We start from the raw sequence: 15,304 nt of genomic DNA, 5'->3' as shown, positions 1-15,304 counted from the left end.
TTGTGTGATTTTTAACATCCTCCAAAAAATGCTGGCAGACTGGTCTTCAGGCTCAACGTCCTTCTGAGCAATGGCACACACATTGTTGCCTTGTCCCACCTATGAAACGCTGGGTCGAGTTTCCATACGTAAGCCGTCCTGGCAGCCCCAAGCCGGCTATCGGTGTGATATGCGATCCTTGCCTTAAATCGCTCTTGTTTTGGGGAGAGGGCCGTCCACGTGACAGTATTTTGGTGGCCAAATGCACCCTCAGCACTCTCTGGCTTTCTTTGCCATCATTCGTGACTTGCATGAATAACTTCAAAAAAAAGATATTGTGGACAAGGTGTCTGTCTTTAAACTGTTTGCAGCAGCTATTAACGAAGATGGATGTGGCTTTGTGAAAATTTGGGATGTATTAATTTATCTCTCCTGCTGCCTCCATAATTTGGTCCATAGTTTAGTTTGGCTTAGGGCATCACACATGTGAAACAGGAATGGAATGGGAGGTGGGGGGTGAATCATTTCAGCATTTTGCATACATAAAATGTAGATGCTTTGTACTCTAATGGAGATAAAGAAAATGTATTGTATTCTCAAAAATGACATGCAAGTCCACTATGAATCCTGATATGTTACTTTTTTTCATGCTTTAATCTTTGCCATTTTCCTGACATGAGGAGCTATTGCATCCATCTCCTTCCACCATGGGCATTATTTCCAAAATAAATAATGGACATCACATGATCACATCAAGTTATACAGTATCCAACTAGAGCAAAGTCGATGGCACCCGCCATCACAAATCCCCACGCTTCCCACCAAAAGCAAAGGTGAAAGATGGCAAAATGTTCCGCCAGGAATAACCCAATATCAAATATTCCGTTTTGACCCCTGTGACCCCAAGTCCCCACCCATGGTCATTAAGTGGAGGTCAAATCCCAAAAATATCGTTACATATTCCATACATCCCGCAATGTTGATTGCTTTACAGAGTTTCATTGAAAAATGTTTTTAAATGTGGCCATAATTGCATTTTTGGTGGTATTTGAACTTTTGAACCCTCCCCAAGGGCCGGAGCCAAGATGATAATGTTCTTGCACCTTTGTGCCATGCAGGTGATCATAACTGCCAAATTTGGCGAATTTCTGCACATCCGCTAAGGAAGAGACAGCGTGACAAACGGACATACAGAAGCCGATTACAATTACGCTTTTTTCAAAAAGGTTGGGAATAATAATCCTGGCGTCCATCAGAGGAGGAATCACATTAATCAAAGAAGTAGAGTAGTCGATATCTAGACGATGGAATGAGCTGTGGAGAGAACGTGGAAATCAATGGAAGTGAATGTGGAGAAGGCAGCATTTGGTGAGGGCACTGGCGAGCTGGGAGGAAAACAATGGTTGTGGAGGGGAGGGGGAAGGGAAGGAGGCAGCAGGTGGACGTCTTGCATTGAAGAAGAAATATACAGCAGAACCAAGATTAAGCATTCTTCAAAACAATCAAATAAATAATAATCAAGTTAATCAATAATTGTCTCTGCTATTCTACACGGCCAAGATGTTTCAAGGCCGAACAAATTGATCTTTAAAGCGTGATCACATCAAGTTATACAGTATCATTTCACCAATTCAATGATGTAAAATTTGAGGTGATGAAATCATTATTTATGCTTTATTTATTTTTATTCTCGAATGTGGCACTTGCTGATTTCTTTAATTAGATACATAATCCATTGTAATTGTATTGCACAGTATTCTGGAGCAAGCACATCTAACTGCACCAATGTACCTTCATTGACAAAAAAGTAGGCCAGGTGAAAGGTGAGGCGTACGGCATTTCCAGAATGGGGTAAACCTTTGTCGCTTTCCTTCTCACGGGGCCATGCATAGGCATTCACCTCAGGGTGCCATTGTGTACCATACACTGGGAAATCGTATGCTGCACAACCAACACAAAGACAATTACTACTACTAACAATAATGTTGTATACCATCTCTATAAGTTATTTCACAGCACTTTAAAAACTCAAAAATGATTAGACATCGGTGTGTAAGGAAGATATCTTTAAAATAAAGTTAACTAGATAGTTCATAGAATACCTTAGAAAAAGGACATGGGAAAGGTCTGTCAAACTCTTGGGTACATTTCCAAGCATGGGATCGATATTTCCTACAAGCCGTGATTTTGTCTGAACCCTGATATTCCCCGACACAGAGTACGAGTGAGCATTTGATTGGTTTGTAATGGCATAAAATGATGTAATATTTTGTCCAGGTACTGCAGAACTGGACATAAATCAATCAATATATCATCTGCTCCGTGAAAACAATAAGGACCATTTTGTTTTTGAGAGCATTGGGGAATGATGGTACCATCATATGTATTGTTCATTTGATGCAAGTGATATTTTCATTGTACTTTCTTTAAAAGTGTTATTATTGTGTATGTGAGAGTTCTTAATACAATTACTTGTTTTGTTCTACAATTGCATTGGTGTGGTTTTACCATGGTTTATTAGAACACTCAAAATAACAAATCTTTCTGCCGTGTTCCTGCTCCAGACTCTGAGGTGCACCGTAACCGGGGTTCGGGGAAGAAATACGTAAAATCCGGTAGATCGTGTGTCGTGAGTAAGCTTGTATCTTCGTCCCCATCACGAGGGGTGGGGCTTGTTAATTAGCGAGAGATTATGGGTAAATTAATCCCCTGTGTGTCGTTGCCTCTGTAATCTATTCCTCTGTTCCTTATGACACCGCGCTAGACACATAGAGCCAAAATCGCCCATTAAACACACAAACTAATAAAAACCACCGGAAACCATGCACCAAGCACTACCGCTGACAACCCCGACTTGGAGAGCAGACAGGGCCATGGAGACACGCCCAAAGAGCAGTGATTGGTCGAGGGTTTGATTGACGGGGAGGACTGGTAAGAAAGGACTCGCTGATTGGTGAAGCACGACAGATGACGTCAGAACCTGGATGATAAAGGAACGCGCTGGTGGACATTTTCTCTCTCTTCTTTTATTTGGGCTGCTGATCCTGGATCCATAGTGGATGGTTGCGCTTTGCTCTCTTACGCGGGGAGGCTTCATCGCAGGCGGCCGTGTTCCGGCATCTTGCTGGTGGTCGTGAGGAGGAAGAGCTGCGGTTGCCCAAGCAAGAACGACGAGCGTACAGGTGATGCCTGCTCGCTGCAGCGTGATGAGGCCAGGAGTGAGCGGACGCGCGGTGATGCCTAGCCCGCACAAACGAGCGCATTTTCCCGCCAAAGCCTCGGACGATTCCTGACAAGATTTTGGAGACGCTCAGAGCTAAGTGCACACAGACATATTTATTTTCAGTTATTTCCCCCCTTTGTCCGTCTTCAAGTGTGTGTGGAGGGTCCCTCAATTTAGGAATTTAGTGTCATCGCGTTTCATTTGGTTACCGGCATTTCTTAATAAAGCTGGCATTTATTTGTACATTTTAAATCCTGTGTCGTTTGAGTTGATTTATTGCAGGATCGAGGAAGTCGGGTGGAATCCGTGAAGGTAAGCACTCCGGCCTCTCCCCTCACTTGCCCCCACGTGTATTCTCCGCTATATTTTGACAGAACGCCTCGGACTTAAAGCCCGTTCGGAAATCCGTTTCCTTGGAAGATTTTAACCACCAGGAATGCGACAATATATTTACATGAAGATAATTGGGGTGCTCCCCCCACCCTGAACTCCTGGAACTATGAAATTTTTCTTAGGCTCCTAAAACGTTCCCCTGCTCCCCATAAATACAACCACCAGCTTTCAACCCATTCTATCAAGTACTTCAGGACTGCATAGAAGTCGAACACACATCTCAAATTCTATATCGTATTTGTAGGCCTACTCTCAATTCTACTTCTACAAACCAAACCTTGTCACAGCAAAATTAATGTTTAAACAAACTTTTCCTTCTGATAGGGAACTTTGCACTTATTAGCATATTTAATAGACTCCATTGAGATAAGAACGGTTGCATTACATTACGATTGAGGTTAAGGAGAAAGGACGTAAGAGAAACACAAATGCAAAGGTTATGAAAAAGAAACGCTGAAAGAGTTTGCTCTTTACATCAAAGTAGGCCCGAAGAAGCAAATTATAAACCACGTACCCTCCATCGTAGACACAAATTCGGTTCCATGAGAGTCTGTGTTGGTGCTCAGTATGCGGTAGAACTTTTTAAGCTCACTACTTTCATTGAATATCTGTCTCAAAAAGGGGGAAGGAAGAGTGCAGAAATTAATTTTTTGGCAAGTTGGCCAGTTTCAAGAGTTGGTAGTTAAGGGATTGCTGTAGTACAACATCCAGAATGTATAATAAGTTTAAACTCAGCCATTAGTGACGCAACAGAGTCACATGGGTCACACTTTAAACCCCTAACAACAGAGTCACACTTTAAGAGTTACATGGGGTCGCTGAACCCCTGTTGACATTTCGTTGATTAATTTTTTTTAAAGGTTTCTTATATCTCTTCTGTGAATCTGGCATCAATATACGAGATATAAATAGGTCAATGTTTAAATTATCAAGGTATTTATTATGGGCTACAATGTGACTTCAGCTGCAACATGCCAGTTGGATGACTTTGGTAATGCAGCTCTCAATGAAAGGGCCCAGATAGGTTTGCTTTCATGAAAAATAAATTAAATGCCAATTACGGTATGCCATATGTGGTCCACACCTTACTTCAGCATAAAAAAATCAAGAATCATTAATTATTCTTTAGATATCATTTGAAATGTTTGTCATTGCAACTGACTACTGTGCTGAATTTTTTGTCTTCCCTAATTGAAAGGCTCAAAGTGGTTTAATCTTCTTACTATAATTCACCAAATGTCCGTCTGTCCGTTCGAAGGTACCGCAAAAACGGCTCAACCGATCGCAACGATATTTTGGGTGGGTATTCCTGGGATCCCTGGGAGTAAAATAGGCTGTATTGTTTTTCCAATTTCCCAGGTTTTCCAATTTTCCAGTTTTTCCAAACACTATGGAATAATATTTACCGATATGAACAGTGATTTGGCTTTTATTGAAATTCTACAGATACTATTTCTTCTACGTACCAGGACAGAGTAGATCGACTCCTGACAAACTCTTCCTATAGAAACGTGCGGCTCCGAAGTAACACGGCAGCGTGTGCAAAGCGACTGAGAAACAGGTGTAGCGGCCGCTTCCATGTTACAGATTCGGCGCGCACTCTTCACACATAACCGTGCGACTGAGAAAGACGTGTAGCGGCCGCTTCCGTTTTGCAGAATTCAATATTTTTTTCAAAATGGGCGCCATGTACTGTTTAGATTTTGATGATTTGCGTGTGATATGATTCAACGGGTGTTTATATGAATCGTTTAAAATTTAAAAAGCCTTCAATTTCTGATATTTTGCCTTTTCATTTGGGCTTCCCAATTGAAGCCCCGCCCATATGGCGGGTACCGTTGCTAGTACTCATAAAAGACAGTCCCATAAGCAGTGTACTCTTTCATCCAATATTTGTGCCGTTTGCTTTTTTTGTGTTTGTCCTTGGTATCGATAAGTAACACCAGAGGCAGGGAAGCTAACTTACTGGTGTGCACGCTCACCTTTGAGCTATCTAGTCTGGGTTTGAACCTCGACCCAGGTATAAACGGTCACCATGGTGTTTCTCTTTTATGGCGATGCATCAATGTGTGCCATCCATCGGAGGATCATTAACCAGGAGGACACTTCTGTCTGCACGGGTCATTGGTAGACATTAAATATCCCACTGTGTCATTCAGTAAGAGTAATCAGGGTATTGCTGACACCCTGAAATTCCTGCCTCAACCAATAGGGGGCACTGCATCAGCAGAACAGCCACACCCACACCCTCAGCCAATGATTCCACCCCACAGCTTTGTGCTGCATAGGAAAGGAAAAGATGAAGAATGTTACTGTCCTGGACATTATTGATTTTATCAGCCAACGAGGTTTGTTCGTGCTCCCTTCATTAAATGCTGAGCTTCAAGGAAGGAAGCAACACGCACCGCTGGAGTCTTTGGTGTGATTATGCTAGGGTCGGAATCAAGCCAGGCCTACTTAACAGACTCAGAGCGGATGTTCCAACCACTATCCCATTGATGTTTACCTGCGATCTTAAATGCAAATGATAGAATAATCTTATTTGGACTTTGAGTTTGAGGTAAGCAGGCTTATTTTCTAAGTGGAAGTTACCTAAACTGCAAGGGGAATTTTTGTGGTGCGATGAAAGAAAATTCCTGCCTTTGTGGTGAGACTGTAGTGGTGAAAATTAGATGTTATTGGCTCATCAGCCAATGCTTTGAGAAGATCTCCTGGAAATTTGTGGAACATGTGCCCTTCCTGAAACCCTACAATGGGGTATGGAAACAAGAAGGAGACACAAAAAGTGATTCAGCATAAATTATTATTTATTTTCAGAAACTCCCACCCCACTCGCCCGAATGTGGACCATTCCGAAAGCCTTGATCAGGTGCGCACCAGGTTTTAGGTGTCCTTTCACACTTACTGGCCGTCTCCGATCCTGAAGTTACCCCGCTCCCTTGTGGGGCGGGATTGCCCGAAGTGATTGGTCAAGGGATTCCCGTACACCTCCGGCAATCCCTCCACGAGGCAGGTGGGCAACTCCGCTCGAGACCACGGGCAAGATGTTCTTTGCCGAGCGGTTTTTAGCAGCCCGCGGTTCGAACCATTAGCAAAGACTAAACCCGATTCTGAGCGTTGGCCAAATCGTGCCACAGGAACTCAATGTGGAAACCTCTAAAACGAACGGATGTGAAGGAAAGAAGGCAAAGGTAGAAAGTGTGTACCCTAGATAGGAATAGGTACACCGTATCCCTGCATGTCGTAAGAGGCGACTAAGAGGGTTGGCATCAGGAAGGGCATCCGGCTATAAAAACTGCCTCAAAAAGAGAACCATGACAATTACAAGTACATATGGGCAGGGTGCAGCCCGAAGTGGAGATCGGTTTCTGAGGTTTGGGACATGGAATGTAGGGACAATGACAGGGAGATCAGGAGAAGTGGTGGAAGTATTGGTCAGAAGAAGAGTGGACATATGTTGTGTGCAAGAGACGAGATGGAAGGGAAGTGGTGTGAGAATGGTGAAGGGTAGGCAGGGACAGAAATACAAGTTTGTGTGGCAAGGGTGCCTGGAGGGCGTGGATGGTGTTGGTGTCCTGTTTTCTGAGGAGTTTGTAGACAGTGTGGTGAGTGTGACTAGAGTGAGTGATAGGTTGATGATGGTGAAAATGATGATTGGAAAGCTCTTGGTGAATGTCATCTCGGGATATGCTCCACAGGTTGGTCGAAGCGATGAAGAGAAGGACAAGTTCTGGTGTGCGATAGAGAAGCTGATGGAAAACGTGAAAGATGAGGAAGTTGTTGTGGTAGGAGGAGACCTAAATGGACATGTGGGAAGGAGTATGGATGGTTTTGAGGGAGTTCATGGGGGTTACGGATATGGTGTGAGAAATGGAGAAGGTGAAAGGATTTTGGAGTTTGCTGATGGAGCTGATTTGTTGATTTGTAATACTCAGTTCCAGAAAGAGGATAATAAGCTTGTTACATACACGTCAGGTGGGTCGACGACAACCGTTGACTACCTGATGGTGCGTAGGCGAGATAGGGGGCACCTCCGGGACACAAAGGTGATCCTGGGGGAGGAGGCTGTTTCACAGCACCACTTGGTTGTCTGCGACGTAAGGGTGAAAGGTGCGAGGAGAGCTCGGCGGGTGAAGTACCAACCAAGAATGAAGGTGTGGAGGTTGAAAGAGGTGACAGTAAGGGAGGCATTAAAAGAGAGGCTGAGTAGGGTCGAGGATGATGTGGTTGAGCTTGAAAGTGGTTGGATGTCAATGAAAGCTAGTCTGTTGGGAGCCGGTGGTGAGGTATGTGGATGGACAAAAGGACCACCGAGGCACTCGGAAACATGGTGGTGGGATGATGAAGTTGGAAAGAGGATTGACGAGAAGAGGAAGAAGTTCAAGGAGTGGCAGAAGGCGAAGGGTACGGGAGCAGAAACAGCAGAGCATGAAAGTTATAAGGCAGCCAGGAAGGCTGCAAAGAAGGAGGTAGTAAAGGCGCAGGAGGCATGTAGGAAAATGTTCGGAGAACGCTTCGATTCGGAAGAGGGTCAGAAAGCAGTATTCAGGATTGCAAAGCAGATAGCGAAAGAGAGGTGTGATGTGATGGGGGTGAGTTGCTTGAAGGATGAAGTGGGACAAATCGTTGTCGACCCAGATGGAATTAAAGGAAGATGGAAAAGATATATGGAAATGCTGTTGAATACAGAGAAAGAATGGGATGGCAACATAAAGAGTAACCCAGTTTTAGGACCGGCAGAGAAGATAACTGAGAAGGAAGTTGAGTAAGCGATAAAAGCAATGAAGGGTAGAAAAGCGGGAGGGCCGACGGGAGTTGTGGGAGATATGTTGAAGGCAGCAGGAAGTTGGGGTGTGAAGAGAATGACAGAGATATGTAAGCTGGTGGTGAAAGAAGGCCGCATCCCAGTGGATTGGGAACTGAGTACCCTCGTCCCTCTATACAAGGGGAAAGGTGACCCTCTGGAGTGTGGCTCGTACCGAGCGATAAAATTATTGGAGCATGGAATGAAGGTATTGGAAAGGGTGTTGGAGAGGAGGATAAGGAAGAAAGTGAAGATCGACGAAATGCAGTTTGGATTCATGCCAGGAAGAGGAACGACAGACGCGCTTTTCATTGTGAGGCAGTTGCAGGAGAAGTACATGGAGAAGAGGAAGAAGTTGTTTCTTGGGTTTGTTGATCTGGAGAAAGCATTCGATCGGGTTCCACGCAAAGTATTGACATGGGCATTGAGGAAGTTAGGAGTGGAGGAATGGTTGATCAGAGTAGTGATGGCAATGTACAAAAGAGCGCGCAGAGCTGTAAGGACGAAGGACAGGAACAGTGGTGAGTTTGAGGTGAAGGTGGGAGTGCATCAGGGGTCGGTACTAAGTCCACTACTATTTGTAGCTGTGATGGAGGTGCTGGCTCAGAACGTAAAGGAGGGTTTACTGTGGGAGTTGTTGTATGCAGATGATCTGGTGTTGATTGCGGAAAGTATGGATGGACTGAAGGAAAAGATGAACACGTGGAAGGAATGTATGGAGACAAAAGGTCTGAAGGTGAATATCGGAAAGACGAAGGTGATGGCAAGTGGTAAAGCATGTGGTGAGGTGGAAAGAACTGGGAAGTGGCCCTGTGCTGTGTGTAGGAAGGGTGTCGGAGTGAACTCCATTCAGTGTACAATGTGCGCTGAGTGGGTTCATCAAAAATGTAGTGGTCTGAGAGGGTCATTAACCAGTGTGGCAGCTACATTCAAATGTAAGGTGTGCACAGAGGGAGCTGCAGATGGAGGAAATGTTGAGTTGGATCTTGGAGACGGCGTGAAGCTGGAAGGTGTGAAAACATTTTGCTACCTCGGAGACATGCTGAATGGAGAAGGTGGATCAGACTCGGCAACGGTTGCTCGAGTGAGATGTGCATGGAAGAAGTTTCGGGAACTGAGTGGCGTGCTGATGATGAGGGGAGTGTCGTTGAAGCTGAAGGGAAAGGTGTATGCTGCATGTGTGAGAAGTGTTATGATTTATGGGAGCGAGACATGGGTAATGAATGTAGAGCAGCAACGAAGGGTGGCGAAGGGTGGAAATGCGAATGGTTCGACGGATGTGCGGAGTATCGTTGAGAGAGAGGAAGACAAATGATGAATTGCAAAAGATGATGGGAATGGAGCCTGTGATTGATGCTGTGAAGAGGAACAGGTTGAGATGGTTTGGTCATGTGCTGAGGAAGGATGAAAGTGACTGGTTGAGAAGAGTGATGGAAATGAATGTAGAAGGAAGTAGAAGACGGGGAAGACCGAGAAAGACTTGGCTAAAGATGGTGGAAGAAGAAATGCGGGCAAGGGGGTTAACAAGGAGAGATGCAGAACATAGGGCAAAATGGAGAAGATTGTCATGGGGACCGCAAGGCTAACCCCCACTCTAGCAGGGAAAATGGCCTTTAAAATGCATGTTGTTGTTACACAACCAAAGAAACCAAGGAGAAGGAAAGAAACGAAAGTAATTTACAGAAGAAGAAGAAGAATACCTGCAGTTAAGTTGAGAGGAAGGGAAATCCCGTCAGTGTCTGTAGCAACCAGGATGTCTTGCCCGACAGAAAAGTAACTCAGTTCTTGAAAACCCATACAAATTCCCAGGATGGCAAACTTTCCACCACTGTGCCATTCCTGGAGGCAATAATGATAGTGATACTTCGACGATGTTAAGAAGAAAACAAGCAATTTAAATGCATTTATATTATTCTTTATATTAGGCTTCTAATGTGGAAGCCGATCATTCTTGTTGTTGTTGTTATCAATTTCCTTCTGCAAAATTTTGTGACTGCTATGTCTCTGTGACCGCTACACTGAGATTGTTTCAAATGATCAGACCAAGTACAAATCCTTCCACAGATCTGATTGATTAAAAAGCTTGTTGGTTATCTTGGATTGGTATTTTGATATTAGATATTTTATTTCATACACATTAGATAAATACAAACAATTTAATCAATATGAGCAAAATATGACTGTATACAGACAACAAGGAACATCATAAGCAAAAGCTTGAGGGTGATGTCCTTCAATAAATTGCAATACATCTTGATGCGATATCAGAATGGAAAGAAAGAGAGAGTGAGAGAGCAAGAGAGAGTGAGAGAGAGAGAGCGGGGGGGGGGGGGGGGGGGGAGAGAGAGAGAGAGAAGAGAAGAAGTTCAAGAAAGTAAAGGAATATCAAGGAGAATTCAAAAATGAGATTAAAAGATAACGCTAATCTCCCAAAATGTATCAGACTCGAGTCATATCCTTACAAGCAGAGTACTCGCCCTATGAGGGATTTTGTTTCTGGCATGAAACACGTTCTTCTGGCTCATATGCCTTTATTTGGGCAGTGTATAGGCAACTGACAGCTTCCTCAATCGCTCCCGAAAATAGAAAATAAAAACCGGGTTGCGTGTATGAAGCAAACCATGCCTTCTGCTTCTAATTCAATACACCTCACACCTCACTGCACCCCCCACCCCTCCCGCTCCCCAAGACCACTGACAAAGATAAAAACATCCATAATCCATATACACTAATTGGGGTCATGCTGATCTTATTTAGCAAGTCTGGCTATAATCAGCCCAGAACTGTGGACGGAGTAGCGCGACATAAACATACACCGGTCCGTGAATTATAGTAAGGCTGCAAGTTTGAAGAGGGTCTTGTGGGATCATTTATATAAATGGAGGAATCAGGGCAGAATATAATGTTACATTTGTGGGGGGTGGGGGGAGGTTTAAAGATTAGCTTAGAACAGATAGAACTGTATAGAATAGCATGGTCTGTGTGTGAGTAGGTAGCCAATGTTGATTTAATAAGCAGGGACATGTAGCTTAAGGATTGTCTGTTGGAATGTGCACCCTATGGAGGGTGTTGCTTTGTAATAGATAGCGTGGGATTAAGTGAAGGAAACGTATGTAAAACCTCCTGCAACCATCTACCGGGGATGCCGGGAAATAGTGAAGAGAGAGTGCGGAGCTATGAATGCCACCGGGGATGGGGTAAGGAGGGCTACGAACGCCTCCAAGGGGCAGAGCTTTGCATGGGGGGAAGAGGGAGGATCTGACAAAAGGTGCAAAAGGATTGCACAAGTTCTGAAGAGAAGGGGAAGGGGGAGGAGCCTGTGACAGGCGGAGAGGATTGCGCCATCTCTGAGGAGAGCATGCAAGATTCAGAGGTCTGATGAGATTGGAGTGTGGCCTGGTCAAGTCTGAGGAGTGGTGGTTTCTGGAGATTGCCGATTCAGAGGAGAGCACGAAGAAGGTCGTCCTGCCTGCCTTCGCCATGTGCCAGTGTTCATCTTCCTGCTGCCTGTTTGTCGCCCTCCCATCTCCTCATCATATTTCTCATCACCTCATCGCCTGCTTGTGGTTGCTCCGCTCCCATCCTTCTCTTCCCCCCTTATGCCCCCTCCCTGCTACCACCAGAGCTGAGTCCCCGGTTTTCCCCCCTTTCCCGTCTGTGATTGAGTCTGGAGTGAGGTGCCTTAGATTCCTTTAGATTTCTTTTTATGTGTCATTATGTAGTTACTTATTGAATTTCATCTTCCCAAAATATTTTGTTATCTTTACGGGAAGTGAACCCGTTTGATTTTTAAAATAAATAAGAAGCCTCGTTTCTCTCTTCAGTCCCGCGCATGCGTAAGGTCCCGCGCATGCGTATTTGGAAACGTCTCCGCAGGAATTAAAACCGTTCAGTACATCGTGAGATTTCAACCTTCCGCCGCAACGTGCTCGGCGTTAGTTGAGCCGTTGATGCTACACCATTATCAAATGCATCAGGCGGTTCATAAAGAGTTATACCGAAACTATACTGAAACATACAGTGCCTTCAGAAAGTATTCACACCCCTTGACTTTTTTCACATTTTGTTGTGTTACAGCCTGAATTTAAAATTGAATTGTGTTGAATGCGGACGAGAAGTCTATAAAAGTGGCTCATGCATAACACCCGATTGTATCAAGGTGTTGTTGCACGGTGTTCATCAGACACAGGACTGCGACGTTGACGGATTTCCTTGATCGATAGGCAAGTTGAAATGTGTCGTTGTGATTCACTAGTGACTGCAGAAGAAATCTCATGACAATTTTCTCCAAACACCACTACCAACGAGGTCAATGCAATCGGCCGGTAGTCATGGAATTCCGAGGGTCGTGCTCTCTTGGGGACTGGGTCGGCGATATCAGATTTACAGCCGGATGGGATTGAATGTAGATCCACTGACTGCTGGAAGAGAACAGAGTGTGGCACTGCCAGCTGTCTGGAGCATACTTCTTATCCGGACCGACTGCTGATATGAACATTTAAGTTCTTACAGTTTTTCCATCTCAATGATTTTGATGACCATATGCTGGCATTCTGTTTCCTAGAGAGCAGAACACTGTGCTAAGACCAGACCACTAAAATCATGAGAGTCAAAGAGGCTGTAAAATTGATTAAATTAATTTGTATCAACACTGGGTTTCCTAAATCAAGGAACGAGTCGTGTTTTTTTTCTTTTCAGAGAAACCCGTGATATTTTGTAGTCCCTGCCAGGCTTCTCATGGGTTGTTTGTCCTGAAGCAGTTTTCCATTTTTTCTTTGTAGTTTTGCTTAGCGTTTGGGACTGTTAATGACAGAGTTTTAATTGTAGCATTTTAAGTTTATTTTGGTCTTTCATTTGAAAAGCTCGTTTCTTAAAAAAAAAAAAAAAATCTCTTTTAAGTCCTTTGAAACCCAGGTATTTTTATTTTTTTTATTTTTTGGGGATACAGCATCGAGGCTCGTGAAAGAGCTAACATTTATCAAAAAACAAATCAAACAAACAAGCAAACAAAGTATATAAAAAGGGGAGCAGTAGACAAGATGGGGAGAGAAGGGGAAGCACACAAACACAACATTTGAGAGCAGGGACATCAGGAGATGTGTGGGAGGGAGAGGGCTTGGGGGAGGCAGGATAGGTATAAAACACAAGGACACCAAGGACTTCCAGGAAAGAAGTCGGCACCTCAAAAACGTGTATCTGGGGTGAATTAGCGGGGGTAGAAAAGATCAAGGTTTTGGATGGGGGAAGATAAGACATGGTGGTGAACAGCTGTTTTAAAGACCTGGAGGGAGGAGTGGGATTGAAGGGAGTGGGGGAGTTTGTTCCAGAGGCGGGAGAAAAGGGGAATGAAAGAGTGAAGGTGAGCAGAGAGCCTTGATTTTGGTAGTTTAACCATAAGAGGGTTGCTGGCAGATCTTGTGCGACCTGAAGGAATATTTGGGGGACAGAGCACAGAGAGAGCTGGGGGAGCAAGGCCGGAGAGGAGTCGGTAGAAGACAGAAAGACCACCAACCTGCCTGCGGTGTGTGAGTGAAAGGCCCTCAGAGTTAGCTTAATCGCGGGAGATTCCAATGATTCTGAAATATGGATTTGATGGAGATAATTTCCATATCTGGGTTATAGGTTATATCAATTAACATTTGAACATAGTGAAGAGAGACCGTGAGTCCCTTCTTACACCGTGAGTCCCTTCTTAGGAAAAATATGGCATCCATAGCATGCAGCCACTACACCAATGTCCATTTTGACAACAAAAACTGCTTTTTATATCCTGGAGTTACGTTGGCTTAAAAACTTATAAATATGATGGTGCTCATGGGTCTTTCTTTCAAACCATAAGTGTTCCTGCTTGGAATCCTTGATAAATGCTCACAATTGCAGTTATTATTATCATTCATGATGATGATTATTTTTGTTATGTCTCTTTACAGACCAAAAAAATGCTTAACACTTTATGTGTCCCTGACACAGCATGTAGGAAAGGGAATGAGATGTACTGTATTGTAATTAAATTTCTTATTAGTGTTCTGAACCAGAAAGGATTTTTTTTATTTGAGATACACATTTGGGGTCCTGGGTTTAGATCATATTCAGCTTCAGCACCATAATAGTGCCACTGTCTACATTCTGAAGTAGGCAATCAAATAGACATTTGCAAAACAATGCTAGCGGTGTTTGTTTATTGTGTGTGGTTACCTGTACTGCAAGCGAATACAAAATGTGTGCAGAGCGAGCAAACGAAGAGTTTCCTAGGTCCACATCTCCTCCTGGCAACAACAACCTGAACAGCAGCACACAAGGTATTCGCACACCGTACTTATTGTAATTGAGACTGAACTTTCCTACAGGGGCTGACATTATGGCCTAGAGGTATAAACACTCCCTTCTAAGCTAGCTTAGACTAGTGTTTCACAGTCAGTGATTCATCAATGTGTGTGCTGTCCCTCAGTTGACGTTATACTGAGCGTTCTGTCAGCATTAGTTGGTGGAGACGTTAAATATCGCACTGTATCCTTCACAAAGAGTACCCGAGCTATTGCCTGCACCCTGAACAAATTACAAATTCCTGTCCTGACTTCCTGTGTCAGAGAGGCACCCATTCGGGATTGTAACCCTCACCATACAAACTGTTTCAGCAGCACCGACGCTCTGTATAGAGCATGCTTCATGATCTGATTCATACAGATGTGGGGCTGGGGGCATGTCTCGAAATTGATAAAGTGTGTGTGTCATTTGTTGTTATCTCCATTATATGGGTTTCAAAGGATGGAACGGAGTGCTCCTATGTCTCGAAGTATCCCCCTCCGTTTCAGTAAGGGATCATAATTCATGGACCAGTTTTGTTTCTGAGGTCTCTTTTTAAGGTTCATCACCGAGCCACAGACAGCTTCCAATTGTAGTTATTT

General features: G+C 44.0%; 1 protein-coding gene across 4 annotated transcripts in view; it reads right to left on the bottom strand.

Moving 5' to 3' along the window:
- Positions 1-614: 614 nt before the first annotated feature.
- LOC137435281 (gamma-glutamyl hydrolase) overlaps positions 615-15,304 on the bottom strand; it is a 58,308-nt gene continuing 43,618 nt past the window's right edge. For all 4 annotated transcript variants that reach the window (XM_068128915.2, XM_068128916.2, XM_068128917.2 and 1 more), the window contains 6 exons: positions 14,595-14,679; positions 10,100-10,238; positions 6,236-6,342; positions 4,110-4,203; positions 1,771-1,920; positions 615-1,364 (listed from right to left, as the gene is read on the bottom strand). In XM_068128915.2, the coding sequence (XP_067985016.2) occupies positions 1,249-1,364; positions 1,771-1,920; positions 4,110-4,203; positions 6,236-6,342; positions 10,100-10,238; positions 14,595-14,679 (691 nt within the window). In that variant the 3' untranslated portion in view covers positions 615-1,248. The remainder of the gene's footprint in view (positions 1,365-1,770; positions 1,921-4,109; positions 4,204-6,235; positions 6,343-10,099; positions 10,239-14,594; positions 14,680-15,304) is intronic.

This window comes from Myxine glutinosa, chromosome 9 (genome assembly GCF_964187855.1).
Source record: "Myxine glutinosa chromosome 9, kmMyxGlut1.1, whole genome shotgun sequence".
Taxonomy (NCBI): Eukaryota; Metazoa; Chordata; class Myxini; order Myxiniformes; family Myxinidae; genus Myxine; species Myxine glutinosa.
This window is presented reverse-complemented; position numbering and strand designations above follow the sequence as displayed.